Here is a 22,503-nt window from a genome sequence, read left to right on the forward strand (position 1 = left end):
TTGCTGAAGCCTGGCTTAGAGAATTTGGAGCATTACTTTACTAGCGTGTGAGATGAGTGCAATCGTGTGGTAGTTTGAGCATTCTTTGGCATTGCCTTTCTTCGGGATTGGAATGAAAACCGACCTTTTCCAGTCCTGTGGCCACTGCTGAGTTTTCCAAATTTGCTGGCATAGTGAGTGCAGCACTTTCATAGCATTATCTTTCAGGATTTGAAATAGATCAACTGGAATTCCATCACCTCCACTAGCTTTGTTCGTAGTGATCCTTTCTAAGGCCCACTTGACTTCACATTCCAGAATGTCTGGCTCTAGGTGAGTGATCACACCATTGTGATTATCTTGGTAGTGAAGATCCTTTTTGTACAGGTCTTCTATGTATTCCTGCCACCTCTTCTTAATATCTTCTGCTTCTGTTAGGTCCATACCATTTCTGTCCTTTATTGAGCCCATCTTTGCATGAAATGTTCCCTTGGTATCTCTAGTTTTCTGGAAGAGATCTCTAGTCTTTCCCATTCTGTTGTTTTCCTCTATTTCTTTGCATTGATCGCTGAGGAAGGCTTTCTTATCTCTTCTTGCTATTCTTTGTAACTCTGCATTCAGATGCTTATATCTTTCCTTTTCTCCTTTGCTTTTTGCTTCTCTTCTTTTCACAGCTATTTCTAAGGCCTCTTCAGACAGCCATTTTGCTTTTTTGCATTTCTTTTCCATGGGGATGGTCTTGATCCCTGTCTCCTGTACAATGTCACGAACCTCAGTCCATAGTTCATCAGGCACTCTATCTATCAGATCTAGTTCCTTAAATCTATTTCTCACTTTCACTGTATAATCATAAGGGATTTGATTTAGGTCATACCTGAATGGTCTAGTGGTTTTCCCTACTTTCTTCAATTTCAGTCTGAATTTGGCAATAAGGAGTTCATGATCTGAGCCACAGTCAGCTCCTGGTCTTGTTTTTGCTGACTGTATAGAGCTTCTCCATTTTTGGCTGCAAAGAATATAATCAATCTGATTTCGGTGTTGACCATCTGGTGATGTCCAAGTGTAGAGTCTTCTCTTGTGTTGTTGGAAAAGGGTGTTTGCTATGACCAGTGCATTTTCTTGGTAAAACTCTATTAGTCTTTGCACTGCTTCATTCCGTATTCCAAGGCCAAATTTGCTGTTACTCCAGGTGTTTCTTTACTTCCTACTTTCGCATTCCAGTCCAGGAGCATCCAAATGCAGGGCAAGGCGGGGCGCCGGGAGGTGGTGGGGCCGTGCGCCGGAGAAGCCCCGCCCCCAGCCGGAGCATCTGCCAATCGCAACGCTCGCGCCGGTAGGGCGGTGCGTCCGAGGAACCCCCGCCCCCTACCCGAAAGTCCGCCAATCGCAGCACGCTGTGCGGCCCGGCGCGCCGAGTTGGTTCTGCGACTCACGGCCTTCCGGTGCCTTCAGAGGGCGGTGCACCCTTGAGGAGGTGGAAGCGCCCGGAGATGCCCGGTGGGGGTCAGTCTCGAGGCCCCAAGGTAGGCTGTGGGCTTGTGGGCGCAGTCTCCCTGGTCTCCATATGTTGGAGGACCCGCGGGGCGCGTATGGCGGGCTCTGGGCTGGTGGAAGTTTGTGGAATGGACGCCGCCTGCGTCTGGCCGCCTTCCTGGAGAGCGAGGGTCGCTGCCTTGGGGCAACGATAATGCATGAGCCTCGCTGGTGTTCAGGGTTTCTGCCTGGTCGAACCATGACAGCGGTGTCGGGGGTCTGGGAGACCTTCGTCCCTGCTGCGATGCCTCTCCTGCCCCGTTGCAGAGAAGAAGCCAATTCTTACTCCATGTTGAAATTGTTTCTATGACTTGCTTTTTGTTGCTTTTGTTATTATAATCATACTTAATACCTTACCTCAGAGAATCCTGCTCCTCTACCTGACTGTTAACTAAAGTGCCTTTGTTCAGAACCCTGTCTACCTGTAGATGGCAGGGAGGAAGAAATTAACACATCCCCTGCTTTTCTAGGAGATGTGTGCAAGATTAATGGCCTTTTTACTTTGCTTCCTCACCTCTGCCCATCTCTGATCTATAAAAGAACCTGGCATCTAGACCCCGAGAAAATGGTTATTTTGAGGTGCTAGCCTGCGATCGTCTCCTCAGCTGCTTTCCGAATAAAGTGTGTTTCCTTTCCTCAACACCTCCTCTCTCGAATTCATCAACCTGTTAGGAGAGCAGAGAGAGCTAGGATTCAGTAACAGTTTGGCAAGCCAGCCGGGAGCCTAGCTGCTTGGGGCTAGCTGGCCCTGGTCAGGGAACACTAGGGCAAGACCCTAGCAGCTGCTAGAACTGTCCTGAGGTTCTTTCCTTCAAGATTCCCTGAAGTGGCACCAGCTGCCCCCAGCTCTTGGCAGTTGAGACAAGGAACTGACAAACTTCTAGAGTTGACGGACTCGATTTTGTTTATAGTGTGAATGAGTGATAGTTGCTCAGTCATGCCTGACTCTTTGCAACCCCATGGACTGTAGCCTGCCAGGCTCCCCTGTTCATGGAATTCTCCAGGCAAGATTACTGGAGTGGGTTGCCATTTCCTTCTCCAAGTGATCTTCCTGACCCAGGGATCCTGCATTGCAGGAGAGTCTTTACCATCTGAGCCACCAGGAAAGCTTACTATTAAGAGACATTTCTACATATAAAGACAGGTCACTTTAAAAAGTATTAGCAGATACATGGAGAAGGCAATGTCACCCCACTCCAGTACTTTTGGACAGAGGAGCCTGGTAGGCTGCAGTCCATGGGGTCGCTTTTCACTTTTCACTTTCATGCATTGGAGAAGGAAATGGCAACCCACCCCAGTGTTCTTGCCTTGAGAATCCCAGGGACAGGGGAGCCTGGTGGGCTGCCGTCTATGGGGTCACACAGAGTCGAACACGACTGAAGCGACTTAGCAGCAGCAGTAGCAGCAGCAGATACATGCTTGACTTTATCTTATAATCTATAAACAATACATTAGAATATGTAATGAATCCATACACCTTTTCCAAAAGAATACCCAAGACGAAAGTAGCAATAAAGTTATAAATGACAGTCATCAATCAGATGAAATAATTTAGATGAAGCTTTTCTCTCTTGAAAAGATGGGGACTGGGCAAGTGGTCAGGAAGGAAATACAATGTGCTTTTAACTTTGTATGAAAAATAATTCCACATTGCTGAACATAGTTCTGTTTTTGCCAAATAAATCCTCTACTTCGAGTTACTGTCCAACTGCGTTATTAAAACTCCACTTCTGGCCTTTGTTTTGGAATCTGTTACTTTTGTTGCCACCTCCTGATCGCTGTCCTCTGAAGCTTCTACTTCTTTCCCGCTGTCCGCTGACACCTCGGTTACCCTTGTGCTGTCCACTGAAGCCTTGATTGCCTTCCCTCTGTAAGTCTACCCAATTCGGTAGCGGGTGCAGTTGGTCCACTTGTTTTATGTGTTCTTTTTTGTTAAGAGTGATGGGCTCAATTTTGGAGGATAAGTCGCTCCAGTGTCCGGGAACATATTTTCCTCTCAAGTTGGGCTTTTCCTTCATGGGACAAGCCAATTTGGTTGGGGTACCCTGTTGGAGAAGGGAAGTGTTGGACGCTACCCTGAACCAGTTCACTGGGGAACTAGTTCTTGTGGGGCAAGCCCACCCTAGTTTGAATTAGCTTATTTGTTGATTAGGGTAAATTTCTTTATCTGATTTGGGAATTGGTTCAGTTGGAACTGGTTCATTGGAGAGCTAGGTCTTTTAGGGGTGGGTAGCCTAGTTAATGGAGAAGGCAGTGGCACCCCACTCCAGTACTCTTGCCTGGAAAATCCCATGGATGGAGGAGCCTGGTAGGCTGCAGTCCATGGGGTCGCTAGAGTTGGACATGACTGAGTGATGTCACTTTCACTTTTCACTTTCATGCATTGGAGAAGGAAATGGCAACCCACTCCAGTGTTCTTGCCTGGAGAATCCCAGGGACGGGGGAGCCTGGTGGGTTGCCGTCTATGGGGTCGCACAGAGTCGGACACGACTAAAGCGACACAGTAGCAGCAGCAGCAGCAGCCTAGTTGAAATTAGTTCATTTGTTTTGTAAGTTAAATTTATTTACCTGATTTGGGAATTGATTGATCTGTATGCATCGATGCTAGAATCTGTTCATACCATTTTTGTTGGAATTTGTGTGCGTCTTTTGTGTTTTGATGTTATAAAACTTATAAAAATGGGAAATATTTCATCTGTCACAAAGGAAAGATCTTTGGGGCATATATTAGATATGTTAAGATCAGAAGAACAACGGCCCCCGAATGGCTCACAGTTAAACAATCTGGTAAGCAGAAGGAGAAGAACACTGATAATAAACAGGCCCAGGGGCTCCCCTGAACTTGAGGCATCCCTTTCTAATTTCCCCTACAGTAGCCTCCGGTAATTGTGACAGTAGGGAACAAGTTGATTGACTTTCTAATAGACACAACTCTCCTTTGTAAATTAAGTGCTCAAATAACTATTTCCCCAGAAAAGCCTTATATGAGAGTCCCTGCCGGGGCCTTTTTGACCTTGTCCAGCCTGGGGAGCTTTGGCTCCAATTTAGGGTGTTCTCCCTGTGAAGGGAAACTGTTTATAAGGTGCTTTGGAGAAAGGCCACTAGTCTAATGGGACTGGGAAGGCATGTTCAATGTGGCTTTCCAGCTGTTAGGTTTTGGTTTATTCTGGTTACTTTGGTAATGCACAGACATCTGGTACTAACTGCTTCCTCTAAGGCTTCTTCTACAGTTTTCTCATTTCTTTCTTCTTGAACCCTGTGCACACAGGTGAGTGGCTGTGGAAACAGTTGAAGAACTCTGGCCAGGGTTACTCTGGTGTGTTCCAAAGGCCTCCCCTACCCCATCCCATCCCCTCCAGGTTCGTGGCTGAACCAACCATTCTAATTATGACCTCAGGATGCACTTCAGCAGAAACCATCAGGGGACTCTGAGAAACAAGATTCATTGCTCACAGATCCTGAAGGGTACGTGGTACACCCAGGGGCTGCACAGTGAGGTCAGAGGCAGAGAGACACAGAGGGAGAGAGGGAGGTGCACCTGGGTCTGCCTTTATTAGGGTCTGAGGGCTAGGTGTCTAGAGTTTCGTGTGCTCACTCTTCATTGGCTAGTTTAAAGCAATAGCAGGGATCAGGGTGCAGGAATGGAGAAGGAGGGTCACTCAGACGGTCATTTATGTAGGTTACCAGGGCTTTTTGAAATCGGGACCTCCATGTGTGGAGGCAGGCTAGTCCTTGCCTTGTTGTTTTGGAGTACAGCTGACCAGGAGCAGACCGTGCCCCTGTGGCCAGTCCTGCGGGATACTTTTATTCAGGTTGGACTTCTGAAGTGGATGCCACTTGGCAGTCAAATGATTAATGTTGGGCAATTACACTACATCTTCACTTAGAAATATTCGTGTTTTTGACCTAATACTCACTTTTTCCCCTAGTCATTCTATTAGTTTTCGAGACCTTATCATTTTTTTTTAATTGTATTAGTTAACTATTGTTGATATAACAGATTTGACTCAAAACCAAAGCAGCTTAAAAAATGTTTGTTTTCTGATACAGTTTCTGAAGGTCAGGGATTGGGAATGGTTCAGCTGTGTGGTTCTAGTTCAGGGTGTCATCAAGTTGGAGTCAAGGGTCATCACAGCTGGAGAATCTGTTTCTAAGCTCATGCGTGTACTTCTTGGCAAGTGTCAGTTCCTGGCCACTTCCATAAGGCAGCTCATGACATGGTAACTGGCTTTCTTTCTAAGAGACCCTGGTGTCTTTAATAACATAATTTCTGAAGTGACATACCATATTTTCTATTAATCACATAGATCAAACTGATAGTGTGAGAGGGAACTGTAGAGGTTGTGAACACCAAGTGGGGGATCATAGGATGCTATCTTAGAGACTGGCTATCAGGATAGTTTTGCTCCAGGATTTTTTCTTTTTTTTTTTTTTCATTTCTTCCTAGATTGGGTACAGAGTAAATACTTTATGCATGGAGTGTTTGTGTGTAACAGGTAGCATACTCCCATTCCATCTTCTGAGATCCTTTCCCATAGGAACCACTTTAATTATGTGTAATTAAATATGTATAATTCCTGTGCTTCCCACGTGGCACTAGTGGTAAAGAATCCCCCTGCCAATGTGGGGGACCGAAGAGATGCAGGGTCAGTCCCTGGATCATGAAGATCCTCTGGAGAAGGAAATGGCAACCCTTCTAGTATTCTTGCTTGGAGAATCCCATGGACAGAGGAGCCTGGTAGGCTACAGTCCATGAGGTGGCAAAGAGTCGGACACGAGTGAGCACACACACACATTCCTTTGCTTAAGCATCATTTTACTTCTTATTGACTGCATGATAGTTTTATTTTGGGCTGCAGTCAGTCAGTTCAGGAGCTCAGTTGTATCTGACTCTTTGTGACCCCATGGACTGCAACACGCCAGGCTTCCCTGTCCATCACCAACTCCCAGAGCTTACTCAAACTCATGTCCATCGTGTCAGTGATGCCATTCAACCATCTCATCCTCTGTCATCCCTTTATCCTCCTGCCTTCAATCTTTCCCAGCATCAGGGTCTTTTCCAGTGAGTCAGTTCTTCACATCAGGTGGCCAAAGTATTGGAATTTCAGCTTCAGCATCAGTCCTTCCAATGAATATTCAGGACTGATTTCCTTTAGGATGGACTGGTTGGATCTCCTTGCTTTCCAAGGAACTCTTAAGAGTCTTCTCCAACACCACAGTTCAAAAGCATCAATTCTTCGGCGCTCAGCTTTCTTTATAGTCCAACTCTCACATCCATACATGACTACTGGGAAAACCATAGCTTTGACTAGACAGGCCTTTGTTGGTAAAGTAATGTCTCTGCTTTTTAATATGCTATCTAGGTTGGTCTATGTCCAGTTCTAACTGTTGCTTCTTGACTTGCATACAGATTTCTCAAGAGGCAGGTCAGGTGGTCTGGTATTCCCATCTCTTGAAGAATTTTCTACAGTTTGTTGTGATCCACACAGTCAAAGGCTTTAGCATAGTCAATAAGGCAAAAGTAAATGTTTTTCTGGAACTCTCTTGCTTTTTTGATGATCCAGTGGACCTTGGCAATATGATCTCTGTTTCCTCTGCCTTTTCTAAATCCAGCTTGAACATCTGGAAGTTCACGGTTCACATACTGTTGAAGCCTCGCTTGGAGAATTTTGAGCATTACTTTGCTAGCATGGAAGATGAGTGCAGTTGTGCGGTAGTTTGAGCATTCTTTGTTTGGCATTGCCTTTCTTTGGGATTGGAATGAAAAGTGACCTTTTTCTAGTCTTGTGGCCACTACTGAGTTTTCCAGATTTGCTGGCATATTGAGTGAAGTGCTTTCACAGCATCTTCTTTTAGGATTTGAAATTTCAATTTGAAATCTGAAATTTGAAAACCTGTAATTCTATCACCTCCACTAGCTTTGTTCGTAGTGATGCTTTCTAAGGTCCACTTGACTTCACATTCCAGGATGTCTGGTTCTAGGTGAGTGATCACACCATCATGGTTATCTGGGTCATGAGATATGCAAATATTGCAGATTGGGGAAATAATCTGGTCAGAAGACTTCGGTACCAGCCTCAGCTCTCCAACTAACTAATTATATGATTTTTAGCAAGATATATAAATCTTTCTGGACTCTTAAAAGGAAAGTTGATATGGGCCTGAACTAACATGGTAAAATTGGAAATAGTATTGGGAAAGGACTGAGTAGATAGATTTAAAAAAAGGAAGATGAGATTTAAGCACCTGAAATCTCTTGAAAGATGAAGAGGGAGGAATCAGAGTTGACTCAAAAGTTGAACCTGTGAAAAATGGGAAGCTTGAGGAGAGTTAGTTGTTTCTTAACCTGATGTTAGGATACACAGATACATGAAACTTAAGGCCCAGGGAGAGCTTAGGGCAGTCAGTTGCAGAGTATTTTACTTCTTCCTTCTCTCTTGCCTTAGCCGCTCTTACTGTTCTTTCAAGTACTATGACTCTTATTCCCTTTATGCTTTGTCTTCTTTCCTTGCTAAGTAGCCATGAATGACCACAAACCCTTTATCAGTTGCTTGCCCCCTGAGAACCCCTGATCCTACCCTCACTCTCACAGTTCCTTTTGCCCCCTCAGACTCAATCCTGGGTGTCCCACTTCTGTTTCTCACTGAAAGAAAACCTGTATCTTGGTAAGATCATAAAAGAGATCTTTCTGATAATACCCTGCTTCTCTAATCCTTTGGGTCCTCATTACAAAACCTTATTTCTGGTGCTTCTTGTATAATGTCAAGGACATAGTGATTATTAATTAAATGAAGTGTACCCTTCATTTCAGAGAGTTTTTCCTTTTTTAAGAAAGAGAAACATGGCTTCTTTGAAGCAGGAGGGGAGGAGCCAAGGGGAAAGTAAGGACCTGGCTTCTGTTGTATTACTGAAAGGAGTCAGCTTTGGGTAACAGGAGCATTTTTCCTCTGGGACTGCTGGGGAGAAGGAGAGCTCGGTAGATGAGAGGTCTGCTGAGTTTCGTGGTGGCTCATTTTACCCTTTGGGAAGATGAGACGATCAGAGCTATGATGGTGACATGGAGAGGTAAAGGCAAGCCTGAGTGTGGAACTTGTGTATATGTAAGCGTGTGTGTGTAAGAGTAGAGGAGTAGAGAGTGGAAACTGTTTACCAGCATTGATCAAGGACAAGTAATAAGAAAATTTGAAGAGGGTCGCTCTCTTTTCGGGTCTTTTTATGCTAGCCCTGTGGGTTGGTGACTGGTAAAGTGAACTGGTAGAAGGGTAGGAGTCCTAACACTTGAAAGGCCACCCTGAAGTCGTTGGCCATGAGTGCAGAGTGGCAGAAGAGCCTTCATGACTAGGGAGGCTGGTGATGACAGTGTGATTGGGCTTGAGACTCATAAGTCCCAGTGAATTCCCAGGTATTCAACCCAGTCAGAAGCCCAGATGCCGGTATGTACCTTTATGAGGGACAGTTTTGTTAAAGTGAGATAATGTGGAGTGGCTAGAGTCTTTATTTCTGGGAATTAGACATACATGGGAGAAAATCCTGACATATTGCTTACTAGCTCTCTGACCAGCACAATATACCCAGCATTTCTAAGTTGTAGCTTCTTTGTCTATAAAATGGGGATAATACCTGCCTTGCAATGTTGGTATGAGGGTTAAATGATGAGAATGCATGAAATGATATACTGAGCATATAAGTGTTCAATTACTGTCAGTGATAATGAAAGCAATTAATAAAACACCATGATAATGAAAGTATCTTTTAGATACTATTGTGAAACCTCTACTGTTTTGCCTTTGACTTTCCCTGGGATTGTTGACTCAACTTGTTGAACAAGGAATAGGAAGAGGGCTTAGTTTTAATCTCTCTTCAGTGATGGTGAGAGATTCTCTTATAGTTATCTTTGGGTATATACCTTATGGTTCCAGTTTTAGCTCTTGGTAATGCCACTGGATGACTTAGTAGTAATTCCTTGGGATTCTCCAGGCAAGAATACTGGAGTGGGTTGCCATTTCCTTCTCCAGGGGATCTGCCCGACCCAGGGATCGAATCCAGGTCTCCTGCATTAGAGGCAGATGCTTTAACCTCTGAGCCACCAGGGAAGCCCCTAAAATCCATTGAAGACTTTTCATATGACAGGTACTTCACATACATCCCTGTGTAAAGGAAAAATATTTTCTTTTAAGTCAAGCATACATAGATAAGATAAAGTAGTATGAAAAAATTTCTCATGAAAACTAGAAATCATTGCACTGGTCTTTTCTCCACTTAGTCCTGACCCTGTAGGCAGTCTGTCTTTAAAACTGCGATATTTGTAGAAGCACATACAGTTGTAAAGAATAACAGAGATCTCATCTATTCTTTATCCAGTTTGTCCCATTGGTGACACTGTGCAAAACTGTAGTACAGTATCACCACCAATATATTGACCTGAATACAATCCGACTGCCTTATTCAAATCTCCCTAGATGTGTGTCTGTGTATGTATTGTGTGTGTGTTTAGTTCTGTACAATTTTGGGACATGTGTAGGTTCATACTACTTTATCAGCTGGAATTCCACCACCTCCACTAGCTTTGTTCATAGTGATGCTTCCTAAGGTCCACCTGACTTTGTATTCCATGATGTCTGGCTCTATGTGAACACCATCGTGGTTATCTGGGTCATTAAGATCTTTTTATATAGCTTTTCTGTGTATTCTTGCCACCTCTTCTTAGTATCTTCTGCTTCTCTTAGGTCCATACTGTTTCTGTCCTTTATTATGCTAATCTTAGCATGAAATGTTCCCATGGTATTTTATATTTTCTTGAAGAGATCTCTAGTCCTTCCCATTCTATTGTTTTCCTCTATTTTTTTGTATTGATCACTGAGGAAGGCTTTCATATCTCTCCTTGCTATTCTTTGGAACTATGTATTCAGATGGGTATATCTTTCCTTTTCTCCTTTGCCTTTAGCTTCTTCTCTCAGCTACTTGTACAGCCTCCTCCAACAACCATTTTGCCTTTCTTTTTCTTGGGGATGGTTTTGATCACTGTCTTCAGTACAAATATCATGAACCTCCACCCATAGTTCTTCAGGGACTCTGTCTATCAGATCTAATCAGTTCAGTTCAGTTCAGTTGCTCAGTCATGTCCAACTTTTTGCGACCCCATGGACTGCAGCATGCCAGGCTTCCTTGTCCATCACCAACTCCTGGAGTTTACTCAAAGTCAGGTGAGTCTATTTGTCACTTCTACTGTATAGTCATACGGGTTTTGATTTAGGTCATACCTGGACCGTCTAGTGGTTTTCCCTAGTTTCTTCAGTTTAAGTCTGAATTTGGCAATGAGTTCATGATCTGAGCCAGTCAGCTCCTGGTCTTGTTTTGCTGAATGTATAGGGGTTCTCCATTTTCATCTGCAAAGAATATAGTCAATCTGATTTTGGTATTCACTATCTGGTGATGTCCATGTGTAGAGTTGTCTCGTGTGTTGTTGGAAGAGGGTGTTTGCTATGACCAGTGTGTTTGCTTGGCAAAACTCTGTCAACCTTCGCACTCCTTCATTTTGTACTCCCAGGCCAAATTTGCCTGTTACTCCAAATATCTCTTGACTTCCTACTTTTGCATTCCAGTCCCCTATCATGAAAAGCACATCTTTTTTGCTGTTATTTCTAGAAGGTCTTGTAGGTCTTCATTGGACTGTTCAACTTCATGTTCTTCAGCATTAGTGGTTGGGGCATAGACTTGGATTACTGTGATATTGAATGGTTTGCTTTGGAAACAGAGATCATTCTGTTGTTTTCGAGATTGTAACCAAGCACTGCATTACAGACTCACTCTTTTGTTGACTATGAGGGCTACTTTATTTCTTCTAAAGGATTCATGCCCACAGTAGTAGATATAATGGTTATCTGAATTAAATTTGCCCATTTCGGTCCATTTTAGCTCACTGATTCCTGAAATGTCAATGTTCACTCTTGCCGCCGCCTGTTTGGCCACTTCCAATTTACCTTAATTCATGGACCTGACATTCCAGCTTCCTATGCAATATTGTTCTTTATAGCATTGGGTTTTACTTCCATCACTAGTCACATCCACAGCTGGGCGCTGTTTTCACTTTGGTTCAGCCTCTTTGTTCTTCCTGGGGCTATTTCTCCACTCGTCTCCAATAGCACATTGGGCACCTACCGGCCTGGGGCATTCATCTTTCAGTGTCCTGTGTTTTTGCCTTTTCATGCTGTTCATGGGGTTCTCAAGGCAAGAATACTGAAGTGGTTTGCCATTCCCTTCTCCAGTGGACCATGTTTTTTTTGTCAGTTCACATGTTTTATAGTCTCACCAGCACGGAATGAGGATTCTAATTTTTCCCATGCATGTCAGTACTTGTCACTGCCTTCTTTTGACTTTAGTGTGCTCAGTCATGTTTGACTGTTTCCAACCCACCAGGTTCTTTTGTCCATGGGATTTTCCAAGCAAGAATACTGGAGTGGGTTGCCATTTCCTCCTCCAGGGGATCTTCCCAACTTAGGGCTCGAACCCTCTTCTCTTGCATCTCCTGCATTAGCAGATGGATTCTTTATCAGTGTACCACTTGGGAAGCCCCAGGGATGACTATATTATCTCTGAATATTCAGAGGTAGTTTTACTTCTTCCTTTCCAATTTGAATGTCTTTTATTTCTTCTCCTTCCCTAATTGCCATGACCAGAACCTCTAGTACAATCTTGAATGTAAGTGGTGAGGGCTGGCATCCTTTTCTTGATCCTTATCCTAAGGAGAAAGCATTCAGTATTTTATTATTGTGTTATTGTGTATGATGCTCTCTGAGTTCTATTTAGAACGCTAATATCATGGAAGGATGTTGGCTTTTGTAAGTTGTTTTCCTGTTGATCCTGTTTTTTTTTTTCCCCTTGATTATATTGATACAGTATATTGATTGGTTTTGGATGTGGCATAAATCTTGCATCGCTAAGGGGAAGATCCCTATTGGTCACTGTGTATATTCCTTTGTATATGCTGCTGGATTCAGTATGTTAGTATCTTGTTGAGGATTTTTGCATCTGTATTCATAAGTAATAATGGCCTGTAGTTTTTTGTGATGTCTTTGGTTTTGTTATAAGGATATTGGATTTCATAGTATGAATTAGGAGTTTATGAAGCATTGCTATTAATGGGTTTTTACATGTTTGGTATAAATTATCAGCATAGCCATGTGAGCCTTGCTTTTCTTTGTGGTAAGCTTCTAAATTACTCATTCAATCCATTTGTTATGTCTGTTCAGTTTTTTTATTTTTCCTTGAGTCAGTTTTGCTAGTTGTGTCTTTCTAGGAGTTTGTCTGCTGTATGGTAGTTATCCATATTTTCAGCATGTGGCTTTTTCATGTTTCTCTCTTGTCAGTCAGTCTCTCAGTTGTATCCAACTCTTTGCAACCCCATGGACTGCAGCACGCCAGGCTTCCCTGTCCATCACCAACTCCTGGACCTTGCTCAAACTCATGTCCATCGAGTCGGTGATGCCATCCAACCATCTCATCTTCTGTTGTCTTCTTCTCCTGCCTTCAGTCTTTCTCAGCCTCAGGGTCTTTTCTAAAGAGTCAGTTCTTCGCATCAGGTGGCCAAAGGATTGTAGTTTCAGCTTCAGCCTCAGTCCTTCCAATGAATATTCAGGACTGATTTCCTTTAGGATTGATTGGTTGGATCTCCTTGCTGTCCAAGGGACTCTCAAGAGTCTTCTCCAACACCGCAGTTCAAAAGCATCAGTTCTTTGCTGCTCAGGTTTCTTTATGGTCCAACTCTCACATCCATACATGACCACTGGAAAAACCATAGCTTTGACTAGATGGACCTTTGTTGGCAAAGTAATGTCTCTGCTTTTTAATATGCTGTCTAGGTTGGTCATAGCTTTTCTTCCAAGGAGTAGGCATTTTTTAATTTCATAGCTTCAGTCACCATCTGCAGTGATTTTGGATAATCTTATAGTGTTTTATATAATCCTTAGTTTGGTAGTGCTTCTCTTCTTTCATTTCTTATTTTTGCAATTTGAATCTTCTCTCTGTCCCTATTTTTTCTTGTCAGTTTAGCTAAAGTTTTGTCAGTTTTTAAAAATGTTTTTCATATTGATTTTTGTTTATTTATTTGGCTGTAAGGAATCTTTAGTTGAGACATGCAGGATCTAATTCTTTGACCAGGGATTGAACTTGGGTCCCCTGCATTGGGAGCACAGAGTCTTAGCCACAGGACCACCAGGGAAGTCTCAAGACCTGTCAGTTTGGTCTTTTCAAGGAATCAACTTTTGGTTATATTCTTTGTTGTTCTGTTTTCTATTTTATTTCTGCCTAATTGTTCTCATTTCCTTCTTTCAGCTTGCTTTGTATTACTTGCTCTTTTTTTCTAGTTTTCTAAGATGAAAGGTTAAGCTGTTACTTTAAGGCCTTCTTTTTAAAAATAGGTATTTAGGGCTATAAATTTCTCTGTAAATGCTGCTTTTTCTACATCCACAAGTTTTATCTATTTTATTTTTTCATTTTTCTCATAGTGTCTTCTAATTTTTCTTGTGATTCTGTCTTTGATCCAATGGGTATTTAGGAGTCTTTTGTTTAATTTCCACATTTTTGTGATCTTTGCAGTTTTATTTCTGTTGTTAATTTAATTGTATTGTTGTCTTCAGTTCAGTTCAGTCGCTCAGTCATGTCCGACTCTTTGCGACCCCATGAACCACAGCATGCCAGGCCTCCCTGTCCATCACCAACTCCTGGAGTTCACCCAAACTCATGTACTTTGAGTCAGTGATGCCATCCAGCCATCTCATCCTCTGTCGTCCCCTTCTCCTCCTGCCCCCAATCCCTCCCAGCATCAGAGTCTTTTCCAATGAGCCAACCCTTCGCATGAGGTGGCCAAAGTACTGGAGTTTCAGCTTTAACATCAGTCCTTCCAGTGAACACCCAGGACTGATCTCCTTTAGGATGGACTGGTTGGATCTCCTTGCAGTCCAAGGGACTCTCAAGAGTCTTCTCCAACACCACAGTTCAAAAGCATCAATTCGTTGGTGCTCAGCTTTCTTCACAGTCCAACTCTCAAATCCACACATGACTACACATGAGAAAACCATAGCCTTGACTAGATGGACCTTTGTTGACAAAGTAATGTCTCTGCTTTTTAATATGCTGTCTAGGTTGGTCATAACTTTCCTTCCAAGGAGTAAGCATCTTTTAATTTCATGGCTGCAGTTATCATCTGTAGTGATTTTGGAGCCCAGAAAAATAAAGTCAGCCACTGTTTCCACTGTTTCTGCATCTATTTGCCATGAAGTGATGGGACCAGATGTCATGATCTTAGTTTTCTGAATGTTTAGCTTTAAGCCAACTTTTTCACTCTCCTCTTTCACTTTCATCAAGAGGCTCTTTAGTTCTTCTTCACTTTCTGCCATTATTGTCTTACGAATAGTAATAATATGATCTCACTCCTTTACAGTGTATGGAGGCTTGTTCTGTCTAGGAGAAGTTTTCCTCTGTGTGTGAGAAGAATGTATTCTGCTGCTGTTTGTTTGAAGGGTCTTCATGATTTCTTGTGGACAGTTAGCTGTTAATCTTACTAAGGGTCCTTTTACACAGTGAGTCGTTTTTCTCTTGTGCTTTTATGATTTCTCTTTGTCTTTCAGTTGACACGATGTGTTTATAGTTGGTCTCTTTGAGTTTATCCTCAAGAGTTTTTTGAGTTTCTTGGGTATATATTTAATAGCTCATCAAATTTGGGAAGATTTTGGTCTGTATTTCTTGAAATACTGTTTCTACTGCTTTCATTGTTCTGTTCATTTTTCTTCATTCTATTTTCTTTCTGTTCTTCACCTCGGATATGCTCAATTTTCCTATCTTAAAGGTTGATGACTTTTTTTTTCTGCTAGCACAAATCTGCTATAGAGCCCCACTTGAGATCTTATTTCAGTTATTGTACTATTTAAATCTTGAATTTCTGTTTTATTGTTGTGTTTTTTTTCCTTTTTTTCTAAAGAATAATTGTTATGGCTTTATATTCTCTATTTGCTGAGGTGTTTTCTTTTAACGTTTTAAGACAATTTCCTTTTTTTTTTTTTTTTTTCCTTTGAGCATATTTACAGAACTATTTTAAAGTTTTTGTCTAGTGCATCCAACTTCTGGCCTCCCTCAGGTACAATTTTTTTTGACTTGACTGCATCCTATTTCTTCATGTGTCTCACAATTTTTTGTTGAAAACCAGGCATTTAGAATATAGTGACCACTCTGAACATTGAGTTCTCCCACCCCCTTTCCAGAGGATATTTTTGGTTTGTTATTGCTATTTATTTTGTTTAGGGATTCCCAGGTGGCACTAGTGGAAAAGAACCAGCCTGCCAATGCTTGAGATGACCCTCCTAGTCTGGTTTTGTGATGTTCATATTTCCCCCAGGAAAAGGGGTACCTCCAGCTTTTCCTGCTGGGTCCATTAAGGGGCAAGGAGAAGATTGCCATCGCCTTGAGCTGGAGGTAAAGGAGCCTTGCAGTCCCAACCTGTGTCCTGTGAACCCGGACCCACAGACTGCATAAAATGTGGTATTAGTGGCTGTTTGAGGTAAATGCCAAAAATCTGAGGAAAATTTTCTGTCATGTGTAGCTGCTGAAGACACTCCATTGTTAGTTTACTTGTCTATGAGTTATTGGACAGAGATTTCTTTAAATGCTTTGAGCCAATAAGTCCATCAGTCTTACTGAGGAACTCACTGTATGTTGATACATGCCTTCTGTACTCTGGCAATTTATAACCGACTATCCCCTGGAGGAGAAAATGGCAACCCACTCCAGTATCCTTAGGGCTCACGGTGGTTAACGTTAAAGAATCTGCCTGCAATGCAGGAGACTCGAGGTTGATTCTTGGGTCAGGGAAGATCCCCTGGAGAAGGAAATGATAACCCACTCCAGTATTCTTGCCTGGAGAATACTGTGGACAGAGGAGCCTGGCAGGCTATTGTCCATGGGTCACAAGAGTAAGACGACTTAGTGACTAAACCACCACCATTGTGAATGACTATTCAAACCTCTTGCCTATTTTAATGAAACTTATCTTTCCTATGGGGCTTCCCTGGTGGCTCAGACTGTAAAGAATCTGGCTGCAGTGCAGGAGACATGAGTTAGATCCCTGGGTCAGGAAGATCCCTTGGAGAAGGGAATGGCTACCTACTCCAGCATTCTTGCATGGAGAATTCCATGGACAGAGGGCCAGGCGGGCCACCCTCCTTGGGGTCACAAAGAGTCGAACATGACTGAGTGACTAACACTTTGACTTTCCAGTGTTCTTGCCTGGAAAATTCCATGGACAGAGAAGCCGGGTGGGCTACAATCCATGAGATTGCAAAGAGTTATACATAATTGAGCACGCACACACACTCACACGCTTGGCATGTAACTCTGTGCAGGGCCTCAATCCTGAGGTACTAGGGTCTTCTCAGGGTTTCCTGGGCATACACACAGCCCTTCAAACACAAATAGCGTTCCAGATCCCCTGAAGGTGTCAGCTCTTCAGTGCTGCCTATGGACATCTCATTCTTCAGATATTCCTTTAGTATTTTTTGTCAGTGTGATTTCTTAATCCACTGTTTCTGTCTCAGGCAGCTATAATATTAATTAATTGCTGTCAATTGTTTTAGACAAATGCTCTGATGGTAGGGCTTTCCCACTGAGTGAGCTCTGAGTTAGAGCAAATTACGGTAATTTCTGTGAGTAGTTTTTTTTTTTTCTCCACTAGCTGTCGGGCAGTTCAGGTAGGGATAGTACTCTGAGGAAGCAGCCTTTTTGACAGCTGCAAGCCCAGTTTGCTCTCTCCTATGGCTGCTGGGCTATCAGTCTACACAGCTACCCGGGCTGTGAGGCTGCTGTTTTTCAAGGCTGCCATGGAGCTAAAGAGGGGGTATGAGATGAGGGCAAGTTAAAACACCAAAAGTTCACTGTTCTTGCTGATATTAAGCTGTTTTTTTTGAGTGAATGCTGTTCAGATTATGAGCCTGTGGTTAATTTCCAAAGTTTTGAAAAATTAAATTAATTTGAAAAAAATTAGTTAATTAATTAATTAGATTATTTTTTGCCACTATTATTATTCCTCTTATGGAGGAATGGGTTTTTAGAGGTTGTTATTCTCTTATTCTGGAAGTTTGTCCATCACAATTTTATTTTAGCTATTTTTATAGGTGTGTGCAGATAACTCATTGTGACTTGACTTTGTATTGCCATGATGGCTAGTAATGTTGAATGTGTTTTTATGTGCTTATTTACCATCTGTCTATCTTCTTTGCAAAATATCTGTTCATGTCTTTTGCTGTTGCTTAGAAGCGAAGTCGTGTCTTTGTGACTCCATGGACCTTAGCCTGCCAGGCTCCTCTTTCCATGGGATTTCCCAGGCAAGAATACTGGAATGGACTGCCATTTCAGTCTCAAATGGACCACGTTTTGTCTTTTACCCATTTTTAAATCAATTTTTTTTTTTTTTTGGATATTGCTGAATTTTGAGTGTTTTAAAAATATTCTAGATATTAGTCCCTTGTTGGACATGTTGTTACCAAATATCTTCTATCAGAGCAACATTTTAAAATTTTTACAATGTCCATTTGCTAGTTTGTGCTTTTGCTATCAAATTTATATACACTCTTTGCCTAGCCATAGAACCTAAAGATTTTTTTTTTTTTTCACAAACAGCTTTGCCATTTAATAGTTTATGTTTAAGTTTGTTACATATTAGATTGGCCAAAAAGTTTACATGGTTTTCCCATAAAGTCTAGGTTAATTTTCATATAAGGTGAGCAGTTTAGGGTTTTTTTTTTTTTAATTTTAATTTTTTGGTCTATGGATGTTCTGTTGTCCAGTACCATTTACTGAAAGTCTATTCCTTTCTCCACTGAATTGCTTTTGTGTGTTTGTCAGAAACCAATTGCACTTTGGTTTTTACTTCTGGGTTTCTGAAGCAGTCTAGTCATCTACATGTCTGTCTCTTTGCCAAATGTATTGTCTTGATTATTGGAGTTACGTAATAAGCCTTGACATCTGATAGAGTGACTTTCTACTTCATTCTTCTTCAAATAGTTTTAGCTTTTCTAGGGCCTGTGGCTTTCACTGAAAGTTTCAGAATAGCCTGGCAATATCTATAAAGTACTTTCTGGAATTTTGACAGGAAATGAACTCAAACTATAGATCAGTCTGGACCAGATAGATGCCTGTGAGTCTCCTAGTTCATGTTTCTCTGTTTATTAATCTTTCTTTAGGTTCTTTCATCAGCATTTTGAATTTTTTAGCCTGTAGATTCTGTACATATTTTGGTAAGTTTATGCTTAATATTTCATTTCCTTTGGTGTGATTATAAATTGTATTCTGTTTTTAATTTCAGTTTGTATATGTTTATTGCTAGTATTTAAAAATGGATTGGTTTTCGTGCATTGATGTTATATCCTGTAGCCTCACTCCACTCACTTACTAGTACTGGTCATTGTGGGGGGTAGATTTCGTGGGATTTTCTACATAGACTATAATGTCTCTGTTGTTTTTCTTTTTTCTTTTTCAAGCTGTGTGTTCTAAAAGCCATCCTTCACCGCCTGCCTCCCACCCCATCTCCTGGTCTTATTGCAGCAGCTTTAGCTTCCAGTTGTGGCTCAGCTGGTAAAGAATCTGCCTGCGGGAGACCTGGGTTCAATCCCTGGGTTGGGGAGATCCCCTGGAGAAGGGAAAGGCTACCCACTCCAGTATTCTGGCCTGGAGAATTCCAAGGACTATATAGTCCATGGGGTTGCAAAAGAGTTGGACACGATTGAGCAACTTTCACTTTCACTTCACTATAGCTTCCGGTACCATGTTGAAGAAGTGATGAGAGTGGACATCCTTACTTGTTACTGATCTGAGGGGGAAAGCATTCATTCTTTCCTGGTTGAGTATGGTGTGAGCTGAAGGTTTGTGGTAGTTGCTCTTCGGTTGAGGAAGTTTATCTCTACTTGTAGTTTGTTTATAGTTTTTCTTGAATTGGTTTTGGATTTTGCCATACGCTTTGTTTTTGTATCAGATGGTGCAGTTTTTTTAACTCGTTGATATGGTAGATTACATTGGCTGACTTTTGCATGTTGAATCAGCCATGGACACCTGAAATAAATTCCCCTTGACCTTGATGTGTAATTCTTTGTAAACATTCAGTCAGCTCAGTCACTCAGTCATGTCCGACTCTTTGCCACCCCATAAACCGCAGCACGCCAGGCCTCCCTGTCCATCACCAACTCCCGGAGTCCACCCAAACCCTTGTCCATTGAGTCGGTGATGCCGTCCAACCATCTTATCCTCTGTCATCCCCTCCTCCATCCCCATCCCCATCCCCTCAATCTTCCCAGCATCATGGTCTTTTCCAGTGAGTCAGGTCTTCTCATCAGGTGGCCAAAATTTTGGAGTTTCAGCTTCAAATCAGTCCTTCCAATGAATACTCAGGACTAATCTCCTTTAGGATGGACTGGTTGGATCTCCTTGCAGTCCAAGGGACTCTAAAGAGTCTTCTCCAGCATCACAGTTCAAAAGCATCAATTCTTTGGTGCTCAGCTTTCTTTATAGTCCAACTCTCACATCCATACATGCCACTGAAAAAACCATAGCCTTGACTAGACGGACCTTTGTTGGCAAAGCAATGTCTCTGCTTTTTAATATGCTGTCTGCTGCTGCTACTGCTGCTGCTAAGTCACTTCAGTCATGTCCGACTCTGTGTGACCCCATAGACAGCAGCCCACCAGGCTCCCCCGTCCCTGGGATTCTCCAGGCAAGAACACTGGAGTGGGTTGCCATTTCCTTCTCCAAGGCATGAAAGTGAAAAGTAAAAGGGAAGTCGCTCAGTTGTGTCCGAGTCTTCGCGACCCCATGGACTGCAGCCCATCAGGCTCCTCCGTCCATAGGGTTTGCCAGGCAAGAGTACTGGATTGGGGTGCCATCGCCTTCTCATGGTCATAACTTTCCTTCCAAGGAGTAAGTGTCTTTTAATTTCATGGCTGCAGTCACCATCTGCAACAATCTTGGAGCCCAAAAAAATAGTCAGCCACTGTTTCCCCATCTATTTGCCATGATGTGATGAGACCAGATGCCATGGTCTTAGTTTTCTGAATGTTGAGCTTTAAGCCAACTTTTTCACTCTCCACTTTCACTTTCATCAAGAGGCTTTTTAGTTCTTCTTCACTTTCTGCCATAAGGGTGGTGTCATCTGCATATCTGAGATTTTTGATATTTCTCCCGGCAATCTTGATTCCAGCTTGTGCTTCCTCCAGCCCAGCGTTTCTCCTGATGTACTCTGCGTATAAGTTGGATTCCTTTTGCTAATATTTTGTTGAGTCTTTTTTTTTTTTTTGCACTTAAATTCATAAGAGACATTTGGTCTGCAGTTTTCTTTTTTATACTGTTTTTACTTGACTCTATCAGGGTAACATTTGTTTTCTAAAATGAGTTTGGAAGTGTTCTCTCTTATTTTCCTGAAGTTATTATATAATATTGACATTAATTCTTGTGTTAAAGGTTAGTTAGAACCCTATAATGAAATCACTTGGGCCTAGTGGTTTGTTTTCAGGGACTTTTAAACTTCAGATTCAATTTCATGGACTTTTAAACTTCAGATTCAATTTATTTGATGGTTATGAGGTTTGTTCACATTATCCTTGATTGAGTTGTAGTTTTTGAGGAATTGGTTGGTTTCCTCTAAGTTACTGAATTTTGGGTGCAAAGTTTGTAGTGTTCTTTTATCTTGTTAATGACTGTTGAATTTGTAGTAATATCCCCTATTTTAAACTTATATTGGTCATTTGTGTCTTCTCTGTTCTTGTGTTTTGTCAGTCATGCTAAAAGTGTATCAATTGTCATTATCTTTGAAGAATCAGCCCTTGGTTTCATTGCTTTAAGAAGTAATTGTTTTCCTCTTTTCAGTTGAATTGATTCCTACTGTTTATTCTCTTCCTTTTGCTTGCTTTATTTTTTGTTCCTTTAGTTTCTTGAGATTGGAATTTTGTTATTGATTTGAGATTTCCTTTATTTCCAGTGACAGTAAGTTGACCCTTGAACAGTGCAGGGTTTAGGAGGCTGATCTCTTGTGCAGTTGAAAATCCATGGTTAACTTATAATTAGCCCTCTGTATCCACAGTTCCACATCCATGGGTTCTGGCAACTGTGGATCATGTGCTCCTGGAGTATATATTTATTGAAAAAAAAAATCCATGTGTAAGTGGACTCACGCAGTTCAAACCTGTGTTGTTCAAGGGTCAACTGTATTTAGTATTATGAATTTCCCTCAGTTTTGCTCTAGCTACATCCCATATATTTTGATGTTTTCTTTTTCATTTAATTTTGTATATTTTAAAAATTCTCTTAAAGTCTGTATGTTTGATTTGTTATTTTTTAGTCATGTGTTTAGCATTTATTTTCATTCCTGATTTCTAACTTAATTTGTTTATGATCAAGCCACACATTCTGTATGATTTCAGTTGTTTAAATTTACTCTGAATCTGCTTTATTTGGGTAAATATTCCTTTTTGTTTGGTGAAATAATATGTATTTTGTTTTTGACAGGTGGGCTGTTCTCTCTGTGTCAGGCATTAGGTTTGTTTTTGTGTGTATGTAAGGTCTTGTATCATTTAGCTTGTTTTCTCCCAACTAGTTCTATCAGCTGCTGAGCACGGTGGGCAGGTGTTGAAATCCCCAGTATTACATTGGTGGATTTCACTGTTTATTCTTTCAGCTCTATCAGTTCTATTTTATGCATTTTGAGGCTCTGTTGTTGGGTGTTTATAAAATTAGTATTATATCTTGCTGAATTTATCCTTTTATCATTGTGTAATATCTGTCTTTGACCTGAGTCTACTTTACCAGATACTAATATTGCAGCCCCTGTTCTTGTCAGTGTTTACTTGGCATATCTTTCTATTCGTTTACTTTCAATGTCACTGTAATATTGAACTTGAGTTTCTTCCAAACAGCATGTAATTGGTTCATGTTTTCAGTTTATTCTGCCAGGCTCTGTGT

The 22,503-nt window shown here is 41.6% G+C and overlaps 1 protein-coding gene across 3 annotated transcripts in view; it reads left to right on the forward strand.

The window, feature by feature from the left end:
• The first annotated feature begins 1,423 nt into the window (after positions 1–1,423).
• Positions 1,424–22,503, forward strand: part of SPIDR (scaffold protein involved in DNA repair) — a 283,594-nt gene continuing 262,514 nt past the window's right edge. For all 3 annotated transcript variants that reach the window (XR_015140875.1, XM_086337017.1, XM_086337023.1), the window contains exon 1: positions 1,424–1,502. Coding sequence is in view for 1 of the 3 variants with exons in the window: in XM_086337017.1 (XP_086193143.1) it covers positions 1,470–1,502 (33 nt within the window). In the remaining 2 variants the exon portion in view is untranslated. The remainder of the gene's footprint in view (positions 1,503–22,503) is intronic.

The sequence above is a fragment of the Bos grunniens genome, chromosome 14, assembly GCF_055505025.1.
Source record: "Bos grunniens cultivar Pamir isolate PY7600 chromosome 14, Bosgru_T2T1.0, whole genome shotgun sequence".
Classification (NCBI taxonomy): Eukaryota; Metazoa; Chordata; class Mammalia; order Artiodactyla; family Bovidae; genus Bos; species Bos grunniens.